General features: G+C 42.9%; 1 protein-coding gene across 2 annotated transcripts in view; it reads right to left on the bottom strand.

Annotated features, from left to right (window-relative positions):
* GLB1 (galactosidase beta 1) overlaps positions 1-14,683 on the bottom strand; it is an 81,287-nt gene that overhangs the window by 43,995 nt on the left and 22,609 nt on the right. For both annotated transcript variants that reach the window (XM_019727728.2, XM_019727729.2), the window contains exons 6-9: positions 9,547-9,727; positions 6,465-6,523; positions 4,881-5,002; positions 4,754-4,794 (exon numbers count right to left, since the gene is read on the bottom strand). In XM_019727728.2, the coding sequence (XP_019583287.2) occupies positions 4,754-4,794; positions 4,881-5,002; positions 6,465-6,523; positions 9,547-9,727 (403 nt within the window). The remainder of the gene's footprint in view (positions 1-4,753; positions 4,795-4,880; positions 5,003-6,464; positions 6,524-9,546; positions 9,728-14,683) is intronic.

Here is a 14,683-nt window from a genome sequence, read left to right as displayed (position 1 = left end):
ATGTAACCTTCAGGCCTTTGTAATGTCTGCATTGACTGTAGGGGGTGCTGGGCTGTGCTCTCGCATCCCATCAGTACCAAAGCACTCATTAGTTCCCCTCGCTGCCAGGAGTGTTGGCTGTTAATGGCTCTCAGATGTATCCCTCTCTGGTCATTGGCCTCTGCTGCCTTGACCGTGGTTACAACCCTCTCAGGATAGCCCACAGCCAACAACTGACCAATGTGGGGATATAAAAACCCAGTCCCCTTGCTTCAAAGGGCCATCCCAGCTCCAGAGCTCCTCTAGAATCAGCTGAGACACTTTTGAAACTGCATCACCGTTTAGCGTCTCCCTCTGCTCACTCCTGCTTCCCACACTCTCTTCTAGGTATTTGTGTGCTCCTGAGAGCACAACCCATTAACCTTCCTGCTGGGTGATCTCAGAGTCTGTTTCCCAGGGAATGGACATGCAACGGAGACCAATAAATAATGCTAATACTGTCTATACGAAAAGGTTAGAAAAGCAAATGGTCTTACAATTATTGCCCAAGGGGCAGAGCCTAGAACGGAGGCCCTCAGCCTTGAAACAGATGATATTCACAGGTAAGAGATTGTGTGCAATATTGGGCAGTAGTCCTATGCTAGTACTTAGAAAATGGACTCATGCACGACAGTTACATGGAGGGCTTGTTCAAACACATTCCTAAACCCTGTCTGAGATTCTGATTCAGCAGGTCTGGGGTTTCTAACCTGAGACTGCATTTCTAACAGGCTCCCAGGTGACAGTGATGCTGCTCTCTGTGGACCAGCAAGGCTCTGTGCCACCCCTTTCTCTTCTACTCCAGAGAACATTTTGCAATGCAAGTGTGTGAGAATAAAGTGATTTTAGGATAATCTTATCTCCAACCTAGTTTTTAAGTAAATGAGGCACAAAACCTGAGTGTTCACCTATGATTTAGTAACAAATTCCTTTGCACGGTTCCACAGCTCACAAATGATGGGGCCACCTTGGATGAGCCTGCTGGTGGTGAAGTCAACAGATGAGCCAAGTATCAGATCATCCCCGTAAAGACTCTTTTTCATTAGTTCTCTGCACAGAATCTACGTTTTGAAACACCTAAACCACTTAACCAATGGAATTCATCCAGTTCTATTACTCTCCCCCTCCCCCTTCTTATTAACCAGAGACAGCTGCCTACCAACAGGTCTGCCCACCTCTGGGGATACATATGATAAAACACACATCCTTTGCTGTGAGATTAAAAAAAAAATCGAAAGAAAGAAAACCACATCCTTTTTTGCAAGGAGCTCACCTTCTTCTTTGTGATCCCTTCTCTAGTTCTAAAGTGGTAGTGAGTGTGCTGCTCCGTGTTAGTAACTTATATCTTTCGCTCTTTACTAGGCTGTGTGCCCCTTAAAAGTAGGTGTGGCCTTATTTATTTATTTATTTTAATACAAGTGATGTGTTTTTTTTTAATTGGGGAAGGGGTACAGGACTTTATTGGGGAACAGTGTGTACTTCCAAGAGTTTTTTCCAAGTCAAGTTGTTGTCCTTTCAATCTTAGTTGTGGAGGGTGCCGTTCAGCTTCAAGTTGTTGTGCTTTCAGTCTTAGTTGTGGAGGGCGCAGCTCAGCTCCAGGTCCAGTTGCCGTTGCTAGTTGCAGGGGGCACAGCCCACCATCTCTTGCGGGACTCGAGGACTTGAACTGGCAACCTTGTGGTTGAGAGCCCACTGGCCCATGTGGGAATCGAACCGGCAGCCTTTGGAGTTAGGAGCATGGAGCTCTAACCGCCTGAGCCACCGGGCCGCCCAAGGTGTGGGCTTATTGACGGGTGTGATGCCTCCTGCGTCCCTGCCCCTGCCCGAGCCAGGACCGAAGAGGAGCTCTATAAGTGGTTGCCAAGGTGAACTGAATATCTTTCGGAAGCAAACTTTATAGGCCAAGGGAACCCAGACTGGAAAGCTGGCCCGTGGGTTAAAGGATGGACTGGCAAACTAAGTCTTTGTTCTAGTTCCATCAGCAGAATCCTTCTCTGGATATTTTCAGACCACTGTTGTGTCCACTGCTCCCTCAAGCCTGCTCTCGCCATGTCAGTGAGTGTGAGGTAAAAAGGCAAAGAAACAGTAAGACCACTCCTCAGCTCTCCACGTTGTGTGAGAAGTGCAGGACAGCCTGGTGCCCGTAGGGGGCGCCCACACAGATGGGGACACACACAGGCATGGTGCAGTACACGTACTTGCAACAAGCATGTGCACCCACTTTGGGTAGGATGAGCAATGAGCTCATGTTTTTCTCTCACAGCTCTGCCCTGGGAAGCTGGTTTGAAGAACAGCTTCTAAGAAGCACAGACTGGCCCTCGCTCACTTCCCAAAAGAGACCAGGCCACAGGACAAGTCAGAGAGGCCTGGCATTTATAAGAAATGCTGATTAGGGGGCTGGCGCAGGGGCTTCCAGCTGCAAGGGATTATCCAAAGGGCAGTGACCTGCTTTCCAAGACTTGAGTTTGAATCCAGGCTCCACCTCTTGCCAGCTGGATGGGAAACATGTGGACTTGTTTTGTATCCTGCTTTTCTTATCTGTAAAGTGGGTGGATAATCGTAACCCAGATGAGGACTAAATGGGAATACAGAGGGGGAAAAGAGGCTTTTATTAATTATGGCAGGGTCAGGAGCCAGGGAGAGGATTAAAGACAACTTCTATTTTCTCAGTGGTAGCTTTTATATTGTCTAAATTTTTAGAAAGAAGACTGTATTGTTTTAAGTAGGACAGTAAGATATTTAAAAATTATGTCATGAATAGCAAAGCTCCAAAATTATCGGTCTTCATTCCTGCATTGGATGACTGGAATTCCTAGCTACTGAATGAAAAAAGGCATCCCAAAGTCTTAACTGTTTCTATCAAGAAGACAGACACACAGAGATGATGATCTAAAACTTCAGTTACCAACCTTGCACATTAGTACCTTTTAAGCACAGACATTTGAGTTTTGCAATATCTCCATTTCTTGGCTCTAATAATTGTAATAACATTAATAATATGTGTGGGCCGGACTGGTGGCTCAGGCGGTTAGAGCTCCATGCTCCTAACTCCAAAGGCCGCCGGTTCGATTCCCACATGGGCCAGTGGGCTCTCAACCACAAGGTTGCCAGTTCAATTCTTCGAGTCCCGCAAGGGATGGTGGGCAGCGTCCCCTGCAACTAAGATTGAACACGGCACCTTGAGCTGAGCTGCCGCTGAGCTCCCAGATGGCTCAATTGGTTGGAGCGCGCGGGTTCTCAACCACAAGGTTGCCAGTTCAATTCCTCGAGTCCCACAAGGGCTGGTAGGCTGTGCCCCCTGTAACTAGCAATGGCAACCGGACCTGGAACTGAGCTGCGCCCTCCACAACTAAGACTGAAAGGACAACTTGAAGCTGAACAGCACCCTCCACAACTAAGATTGAAAGGACAACAACTTGACTCGGAAAAGAGTCCTGGAAGTACACACTGTTCCCCAATAAAGTCCTGTTCCCCTTCCCCAATAAAATCTTAAAAAAAACACAAAAACGAAAAAGAATAATATGTGTAAGCAAAGCATTCTCTTAGCCCACCCCACCCTACACAAAAGACAGCAGTTCAAAAGAGAAACTTCTTTATGCACAGATAGTATCCAATTATAGATCCTAGGAGATTTAGGCACAAGCTAAGCCTCCAAAACTTACAGTAGGACATCTTCAATGATTCAGAGAGAAAAATACAGAGGTGAAGAGAGGTGGGGAATGAGGCTTAGAGAAAGGCCAATATTGCATGATTTGTATTTGTAAAAATCAATGGCTATGAAGAGAATTTTGTCATAATTTTTCCCATAAAAAAACACACAAAACACATAAAAATGTAAAATCATGCAGCTGCTTTGGAAAATACTATGGCAGTTCCTCAAACTCTCAACGTAGAGTTACAATGTGATCCAGCAATTCCACTCCTAGGTATACACCCAAAAGAATTGAAAGGGATTCAAACAAATACTTATACATCAATGTCAATTCATTATTCAGAATAGCCAAAAAGTGGAAACAACACAAATTTCCGTCAGCTGATGAGTAGGTAAACAACATGTTCTACATTCATACAATGAAATATTATTTCAGCAATAAAAAGGAATGAAGTACTGATATAAGCACTGGTTGAAGTTTGAAAAGATTATGCTAAATGAAAGAAGTCAAACACAAAAGACCGCATATTGCATGGTTCTAGTTATATGAAATGTCTTGACTAGGCAAATCCATAAAGAGAGAGAGTAAACTAATGGTTGCCCAGGGCTGGGAGGAGGGAGAGTGGGTAGTTTCTTGGGTAGTTTCTTTTTGAAGTGACACAAGTATTCTGAAATTAGATGGTTGTATAACTAAATACCACTGAATGGTACACTTTAAAATCATGAATTTTATGATATGTGAGTTATCTTTCAACAAAGCAAAATGTTTAAAACAAAAAACCAACAACCCCAGAGCAGAACGTATGCAGAAGTGAGCCATCATCACCAGACACTGTGACTGAGGCCTGTCCAGCCAGCCTGGTTTAAAACAAGAAGGTTTCTAAGTGCACAATTTATGTCCCTTAAATTTTTTCAAAAAGAAAAATGATTTAAATTATATAGGCAATTCTTACATATTAGAAAATTTAGGAGAAGGCAAACAAAATGAGAAAATATAAATTGTCTGTAGGTACACCCACCAAAATTAAGCACAGGAAACCTTCTAGTATGAGCATCTACAAACAGATATTAAATTGCTCTTACCATTCCAATAGGCAAAATTGGTTCCACCTATAAACATGTACCTACAAGGAAACAGGAGAACAGATGATACATCACTGTGAGCCCCCAGCTGTGCAGGGTGCCCTCCCCTCCAGAAATTAAGACTCACAAGTTCACATTCGCCCCACGGGCAAGAATATCATGGAGAGAGGACACTACCGCTTCAATCGTGACTGTCGAGTGAGGTTGGCCCCAATGGTCTAACCAGCCAGTATAGAATTCAGAATTGACCTAAAAAGAGAAAGGGATGTGGAGCTTAGAATAAAGTTGTGACCATCAAATGCTGGGGCTTCCCTGTAGCTATTGCCCTAGGTCTCCACTGAGGGACAGGTAGAAAAGGGAGTTGACATGCGCTGCTTAACCCAGAGCTGGGGGACCAATGAGGACTTCCAATAACAGCATTGCCCAAACTCGGTTCTCAGGCACCGACAATACGGGTATTCCCGAATAGTTGTACGTGCACCAAAATTTTGTTAATCAATATCCAGTTTCTAGATGGTAGGAAAGTTTGTTGGGCAAAAGAGTCGGGTGGCAAAATACTGTTATAATATAATCAGCTCCAACTGACCCTTGAGGCGAATCCAGATTTTCAGATCTCAGGCTCACTTAAAGTGAGTTAAACTTGTCCAAATATTCTGCAAAGCAGGCCCCAAGCACTTCATGTTTTTCTTGGGCGTTACATGCCAAGCCCTTCGTCTAGAGAAGGAAAAAGAAATCTGGACATGTTCTGTGGCCATCTCATCTCAGGAAACAGCTCCACCCGAAGTCTGTGAATGTGGGTTCTGCACAGTTCACTAAAGCAGAGACCACATTCAGAAAAGCCTGTTTTGTACAAAGGTATGTACATAGGTGGGACAGCCTGACTTGCTGCAGAGAAGGCACAAGACATAACCCCTTAAACTGGGCCAAGTTACAACAACAACGAGTGTGGAGCAGGGAAGAGAAGAACAGAGTGGTGGGTGGATGAGTTATATACACCTGCCTGGACCTTACCACCAGCTCGCCCTCATCCTAGCTGCCTATGCAGCATGCCGCAGAGCCCTCCAACTCAAAGTGTACTCAGCAAACCCACATCCCAAGGTTACCTGGTTGCCTGTCAGAAAGGCAGAATCTCAGGCCCCACCCCAGAAGATCAAAATTTGCATTTTAATAATTTTATTAACCAACGTCACCCCAAGTAAATTTAACTTTAAAACGTTTGCATTTTAACAAGATTCCTACGTGATTCATAAGCACATTAAAGATGGAGATGCTCTGTCACAAAGAGTTCTCAAGAAACACAGATGTGACTCAGATCCTGGCCTTGCTACTCTCCAGCTGTACAACCCTGGGCGAGTGACATGTTCTCTGAGCCTCACTGAAAATGGAGACAATACTACTACTCATGAGAGTTGTCATGAGGACCAAATGAGATGAAGTATGCAAGAGCACAGAGCCTGGGGCCCGGCAGGAAATTCGCATTAGTCCCCATTCTGTTGCACTCCAGTGCAGGGCCTCAGTTTCAAATAGGAGCATTGCTGTTGGTCATTCATGTGTCCACAGGGTGATGTCCCTACAATCCCATCAGCTGCTGAGCCCAGAGCCAGAAAAACCAAGGCTTTCCTCCTACCCTTCTACAGCATGCAAACTCTCTCTCCCGACAACTGTGAAGTTGGTACAAGCAGTCTCTCCATAACTCACTCCCAGTTCTTACCAAGGGTCCTTTGGGTTCATACTTCCTCTGGATTAGGAAAGCATTTGTGATGTTGGCACCTGAAAATAACAAGAGGGAGAAGAAAGGTCAGTTCTGGAAAAGACAAGAAGTTCAGTAAAAAGAGCCCTTTGTAGGACTTGAGCCTGAGGCCCCGGCCCGTCCCCAGGCTCCCGTGGGCCTAGAACACCTCCAAGCTAGCTTTAGGCTGGACTCAGACCATCCATTTAATAGATGTGTGGGGACCATAAAATGTTGCTTCCTCTCTGTAGAGGTCCCCGTGGCCTTTCCTGATGGCATTGCCTTGGGAGTTCACTTCACGGGCTTGTATTCTTCATCTGGGTTTCCTCATCGCCCAGATGCATCTTGTGCTCGGCTCTCTTCACACGGACGTCTGGTTGACCCAGACGCGCCGCACAAGACAGGCCTGCACACAGGCCCATCTGCCCCAGGTACACTGACCTTGCATTGGTCTGTCCTTCAACCCACCGCAATAGCAATGTGCTGTCACCCCACATACTCATGATGCTTACAACAAACTTGTAAGAATCTTCCATTTGTTGCTCCCTACAGAAAAATACTGTGCTTTTCATCACTGTGATGGGAAGTGTGCTAAAGCAGGAGGAAACCAGCAGGCCTGCAGATACTTCTTTGCCTCCACAGTGTCACACACAATAATAGTGCCACAAATATGTGCCAATTAATTAACCAGTCAAAGGGATGAATGTGGTCTAATGGTGTTTGTCCCTGAATAATGGAGTATCCTCTGAATTTTAATTTGTACATCATCAGCCATTCCAGACCACTTGCTCTCCATTTTTCCTTTTGACATATCCCATTAGGATGCCTGTATCTTGTCTTCCCATGTCGTCTCTTCTCCCTTCTTCCTCTAAAAAGAGGAACAGTAAAACAGAATTGTACACCTGAAATCTGTGTAATACAGAATTGGACACCTGAAATCTATGTAACTTTACTAACAATTGTCACCCCAATAAACTTAAATTAAAAAAAAACAAAAAAAACAGGAAGAGTTTTTTCACAAAGAGGTCAAAGCTGCCTTACATCAGTGAAAGAGTAAACATAAACACTGTCTCCCCAACCAGAGCAGAGGACATCCTGGCCCCAAACTTCATGATCAGTTGCCACAGCAGATACCCCGGAGGGGAAATGACACTAGCCATGACCTCCAGATTACCCCTTGCTCCCGCTAGGCCTTGGCTTCTCTGTAAGGCCAGCTTTCAGGAGAGAATCTGCTGATCAAGAAAGAATGTAATCTCATTTACCTTACGGCTGTAAATTTCTCACAATTAAGCATTAGGTGGCATTCACATCTTTAGTTACTCTTCTCATGAGCCTTCTCCTATGATCTGACCCCCAGCCAATGTCCCTCTCTCACACAAATGATTGATGTTGCCACAGGCCCATCTGCTCCAGGTACATTGACCTTGCATTGGTCTGTCCTTCAACCCACAGCAAAGCAATTGTGCTGTCACCCCACATACACATAATGCTTACAACAAACTTGTAAGAATCTTCCATTTGTTCCTCCCTGCAGAAAAATACTGTGCTTTTCATCACTGTGATGGGAAGTGTGCTAAAGCAGGAGGAAGCCAGCATGCCACTTCCTGTGTAACTCTTCGTAAATGAGTTATTTCATCACCAAATATTCTGAGCAACGTACCATGTGTCTAGAAACACTCGATTGACTTAAAGCCTGTTCTTTTCCTTTTTGGTAATGTAGAAGAATCTCTTTCAAAATGCAACTTCAGTCTCCTGTACATCCTTCTCTGGGGAGCGCAAGTGTTGGATGTGCAGTGTGCACGGAGTCTTACTCCTCGGGGTCTTTATAAACAGCTGGTCTTTTATGGCGGGTTGGGTATAATAACTTTTTATTTTGAAATAATTTCAAACTTATAGAAAAGTTATGAGAATAGCACAAAAAACTCATATTCCCTTCACCCAGATTCCCCAGTTGTTAACATTTTACCATATGTACGTTATCAGTTTCTCTTCCTATAGATAAATATACATATTTTTTTGAGTCATTTCAGAATAAGTTGCAGGTGTGATGGCCTTTTACCTCTAAATAGTTCAGCGTGTTTTTCCTAAGAGCAAGGGCATTTTGTAAATAAACACAGTACAATTATATATATATATATATACACATACACATATATATATACATATATATATAAACAAAACAGGAAATTAACATGGATACAATATCTAATGTAATCTACAGACTACATTCAAAGATTTCAATTGTCCCAATAATGTTCTTTATAGCAAAACATAAAGAGAAGAAAAAAAAGTCCAGTCCAGGATCCTTTTCAGGATTGCACATTGCATTTCACTGTCATGTCCTTTATGAAAGCTGCTCTCACCCTAATGAAGACTCTCTTAATTATAGCCAGAAGTTTATCATAGTCAGAAGCAACCTAGCCACACTGCCCGCCCACCCAGAACTTTCATTTGTAGAACCTCTGTAACTCATACAGCACTGACGAGTCAGGGAAGACGACAGCATCTACCAAAACCACCTCCGGCCCATAGTGTTATGAGTTGTACGGAAAGATAATGGAAGTGTAAGGTAAGTTCCTGCACTCCTGGACTGACAGGCTATCACAACCCAGCTGACCGCAGAGTTCACTATGGCCATGATCCAGCCCCGAGCATCTAGCCATGATTGGGGGGACAGGGAGAGCATTGAAGAGCAGCGCGTCCCAGACAGAGTCTGAAAGGCAACTGTCTCAGGGTAGAGCTTCTCACAGCTGGAACAGCTCCTGAGCCCACTAGCCCCTAAAAGAACAGTAATTCAGGGTCCAAGCTAGCTACACCAGTCATGAAAATAGAGCTCTTGTTCTAGAGGCTCAATCAGCTGAAATAAAATAATCTCTGAAACAGAGGGGGACTTTATTCATTATTCTATTTTACCTGTTACTTGATAAAGGAAAATGTGAGGCATCTCATTCAACCTGCCCACGCCACGTAAAAAAACAACTGCAAATGAACAGAGCAATTGACCGAGTGAAAATCCCAAGCCTGCATGGCCTTCGCTGGATTTTCTGTTACTACAAACACCAACCTGGTCCAAAGTCCACTGTGGCATAGAGCCCCTGCAGTGTCCCACACTGCAGCATCTTATGCTGTGCCCCATCGGTGGTGAAGAGAATCACGTCATTACCCAGGTGGTAGCGGAAGCGCTTCTGCAGGAAACGCAGATAGTCATAATCACAGGTGAAGTAGCTGCCATATTCATTTTCAAGCTGCAAATTAAAAAAGAAGAGGGTGAAAAAAATCAGGAGATCCCAATGTAGTCATTCTGATGCAAGTTTTTGTTTGGGGAAAATACCTGAGTATATGTATTGATATGACAAACCTTAATGATTGCCACAAATATCACCAACATCAGCCCTCAAAACTCATTTTCCCAAAAGCAACTCACCATAATAACTGAGAAATAAGAAAAAGAAAACAAAAATTACCATGCTAGTTTTTAGATTATAGTGATAGTCTCCATTATAACATACAGAGGGTGCCCCAAACATGTATACATGTTTTAAGAAGGGAAAAAAACTGTATCAAAATTATAATACTCAATATATACTGATAACAAAAGATGAATACAAGTCATGTGTATACATTTTTTGGGCACCCCTGTATAACAGATACTTTAAACATTACATAAATAATACCTTCCCGTGGTAATGTATTAGAAAATGAAGAAAAATGGAAAGAAAGTGGAAAAAAATATCTGTTAATTCCATTACCCAGAGATAACCCTGTAAGCATTTGGCACAGTCTTCCAGATTTACACACACACACACACACACACACACACACTCAAAATATATACAAATAATATACAGAAATTATTTTCTGTTCTCAAAACTGATATCATACTGTATACACCACTTATAATATTACTTTCCCCTCTTAAGATGTTATGCAAAATGTCCAGGGCAGTAATGAGGGCAATTACTGGACATGGATGCCTCATCATTGACTTGACATCCCACTGTCAAACATTCAGACTATTTCCTGTTTTGTATTCAATAACCAATGCTCAGTTTGCGATCAATAATAGCATTAGTGGTTTTCAATTAGGGGTTATTTTGCTCCCCCACGGGACCTTCGGCAATGTCTGGAGATATTTTGGTTGTCACAACTGAAGAAGGAGTGTACTACTAGCTTCTAGTGGGTAGAGGCCAATGGATGGTGCTCAACAGCCTACACTGTCAGCCTCCATTGCAAAGAATTATCAGGTGCAAAATGGCAATAGTGCTGAGGGTGGGAAACCCTGCTCTGAAGGATGCATTCTCAGTGTGGTGGATAGCATCCCCAAGGAGATGGAAATTGATTCTTATAGATTAAAAAAATCTTATTCTTTTTATATATACAGTTATATGGCACATCTCAGGTATTAAAATTTCATGGGGGGGCCATTAGAAAAAAATGTCTAAAAAGGCTGTTTAGGGGGCAACAACGAAAAAAAGGTTGAGAAACATTTGCTCTAAAGCAATAATATGAAAGACCTTCAGCTCCACCCAACACATCAAAGAATCTTACAGGTATAATGCTGAGTGAAAGAAGCATGACACTAAAAACTGCAGACAGTACAATTCCCTGCATAGAAAATTCACAACAGGCAAAAACAAACTATAAAGTCTAGATACACACATAGGTGGTGAAATTATAAAGAAAAGCAAGAAACTGATGCCATGAAACTCAGGACACTGGGAAGAAGTGGGGTGTAATCAAGAAAGAGATCTGGGAAGCTTCTAGGGTTCCAGCCATATGCTAATTCCCATCTTGGATGGTGGTTATGTGGGTGTTCTCATCATAATGCTTTTGTGTGTGTGTGTGTGTGTGTGTGTGTGTGTGTGTGTGTGTGAGATAGTTCACAATTTTACACCTGTTTTCTCAGAAGGGACCCCTCTGACAATACGTTTAGGTTATGGGTTCATGAAGCAAAACAGACTGAGGTGAGCATACCCAGTACTAAGGCTTTATTGGTGAGCATGCCCAGTACAGCCATCCTGAAAAAGGAGGTGTTTGCTACACACACACACACAATAAAAAACTCCCCTTGGGTGACTAATCCTGATACATTAATTAGTCCCACAGAAGTCCCTTTGGAAATAATTGAGATAAATGCTAAGAAAAGCTTACAAATACTAACCAGGTACTTTACCCCTCATTTTAATTAAAATCACATAAATGGCTGCATCATCCTTCATCATTTGACTGTCAAGAAGTTCAGAGCTAAATTTAAGGGTCAGCTCTAGCAACTAAGTCAGCCCAGAATCTTTGAGCCTCGAGTTCTTTCCTGCCCACCCCCATGCCCCAACCTTGTTTCTCTTCACTTATTTTTTTCAAGACTGACTTACCATTACCATCACTGTATCATGTACCTTGAAATAAACAGGCTTGTAATAAGTGCATACACATAATCTGGGTTTTTAGAGAGAGAGAGAAAAGCTCAACATTTGCAAGGCAGCTACGAGCTACGGCCATGGGCACAGGTGTCAGAGGCCCAATTGCGCACGTGCAAACCTCAGCTCTGCCACTTTTTATCCATGAGACTCCACCTTTAAAACGTTTCATCTGTAAGAGGTGAAGGTACCTGTGTCACTGGTCTGTTACGAGGATTAACTGAGTCAATACATGAATAGACTTTGCACAATACCTGGCACCTAGTCAGTGCTCAAAAAGCTAGCAACTAGGAGTATACTCTAGTTCTATATTATTGCTAACTAGAGAAAAAACAAAAAAGAGATGTCTGTAGGCTGAGGATGGGAGAGGAGAAATACACAAACACAAAAAAAGGGCTTGAAAGACTCAGAGAAAAACTCATGGTGAGATTCAGAGGAACACTGATGCTTCTAGAGCAGAGGTCAGCACATTTTTTCAGTAAAGGGCCAGAGAGTAAATAGTTTAGGCTTTTTTGTCCCTATGTCTGCTCTATTACTCAGCTCTGCCATTGTAGTGCAATAGCAGCCATAGAAAACACACAGATGAATGGGCGTGGCTAAGTGCCAATGGACGTTTATTTATAAAACAGGCATCAGGCCAGTTGACTCATGGGCCATAATCTGCAGATCCTTTTTCTAGAGTTACTAACTATCTCGACCTGTAAGCTCCTTAGTGAAGCAACAAAGCACTGCAGACTTTTAAAGTTATTGATGTTCTACAACAGGTATAAACAGAGCTATTACCAATAGCCCATGGGTTAGGTGTGCAAAATTGTGGGTAGAAGGTCCCCACTCCTAATTATTTTCACCTTCAATATTATTAATAGGTGTCTGTGGCTTTCCTTATTTTAGGTGTGGTCTTGGTACAAACTGAGATAAACATCCACATATGCAAACAAGCTAAGATGGCACTCGTTTAGCTAATGCCTTCAGAAGAGAATATTTGCATATATGGTTGAATCATAAGGATGAATAAAGGTCCAGGCTGGGCGTCCTGCAGCTGTAAGACAATACCGCTCTCGGGCAAGGATTTGAGTCTTCTGATGTGAATGGTTTTTGCCCTGCCTACAGACATAGCTCCTCTGTGGCCTCTTCAAATGCTCCAGGCACCCAGAGAAAGCTCCAATATCATGAACTGAATAAGCTATCATTATGTCCTTTGGCCTGAATTAAGACAGACATAAAACTCAGCTTTTATAGAAACTTCCACATATGAGCACAAAACACTGTCTACCAATGCCAGCTTCTTTCTTATCTAACCCAGCAGCCGCTATTCAATCCCAGAACCACTTGGTAGGCATGTGATGGTTACACCTGTGGGATATGACCTTATGGCTGCCAGGTAGAGGTTTGGGGAGCAGAAGAGACTAGAGGTACACCTGGGCAGGGATGAAAGTAGATAAACTGTCACAAATGCTTCACTAATGGAGGCACTGAGGGTTCTGAGAGTCAAGTGGACGCCAATTAAGTCAACTGAAAAGGCTTTGGATACAGGGGAACCTATGGAATTGCACTTCAAATGACAAGAGAGCAACCATGAATTTGATGTACAAATAATTTTTAATGATATAAAAAAATGCTTATGACATAAGAACAAAGTAAAAAAAAAAGTCAGATAGAAAACTACCCACACAGTATAAATTGATGGTAAATAGAAAATTGTTAAAGGCATTGAAAAAAATGTAAGGAAATCTCCCCAAAATGTAAAGAGTTTTGCTCCTGGTTCCGGATGTTTAAGTGATAATTGTGGTTCTTCTGCTATCTTATATTTTTCTGTACCAACACTTATGTACTTGTTTATTCAGTAATGAAAGGGCAAAAAGGATTCGGTGAGATTCAAGCAAGTGGAGATGTGAGGGGGAGAGGAGGAAGCAAGTCTCCGGGCAGGGTTCACAGTCCACTAAAGTCGTCTGACGTTGCCAGGGAGAGACACGAGAAGAAACGCACCCAGGACAGTCAACTTTGCTGTCCTTTGCAGAGCTCATATTTGGTTATGTTTTCTGTGGCATTTCAGGTACAGGAAAGTTGTGAGAAGTTGAAAGTGATTTAGGGAGAAGCAGAGACTTTCCCTAAAACAACGGAAACTAAAGTAAACCTGATATCAAGAGAAAGGAAGAAGACCCAGCTGTACAAAGACACCCAAGTTTCAGGCTTGACATCTTCCTACAGGAAAATGGGCTCCTAAAGGCTTAGCCAGTACAGACTCAAGATGGATGGAGAGACATTGAATGCTACTTATCCATCCCTCTGGGAGCAGCAAGCTGGCCTCTGGTCACCATACAGTATCAGAGTGGACACCTGGCCAGCTCAGCCCTCTCATCGCCTTCTTTGGTCTATAAGTGAAGAGCAAGGGAATGGCCACACTCCCTCGCCACAACGACTATCCCTACAAACTGTCCGTAGTACTGTTCATAAGAAGGAAATCTGGCCCACGCTCCCCCAGGGCATGCCACACTGCACTCACTTGCTATTCCAGGATACAGCTAGTTTTATACAACTTCCTTGTTTTCAACAAGAGCATCCTTGGTAAATGACCAACAAACATTTTATGTTTTACCTAAGTAATTTTACAAACATCAAAACTCATTGCAGGTCAAGTGTCCTGATTTTTCCCATGGAAAATACTTGCCATATGATATACTCTCCACACAATAAGCCAGTCTTTGCAAAGCAAAAAAAAACAAACAACAAAAAAAACAAAAAAAAGAAAAAACAAAAACAAACCATGGAGAGTGGGAGCAGGAAGCA

This window comes from Rhinolophus sinicus, linkage group LG10, assembly GCF_036562045.2.
Source record: "Rhinolophus sinicus isolate RSC01 linkage group LG10, ASM3656204v1, whole genome shotgun sequence".
Lineage (NCBI taxonomy): Eukaryota > Metazoa > Chordata > Mammalia > Chiroptera > Rhinolophidae > Rhinolophus > Rhinolophus sinicus.
Note: the sequence above shows the minus strand (reverse complement) of the source record. Positions and strands in the feature narration are given on the sequence as shown.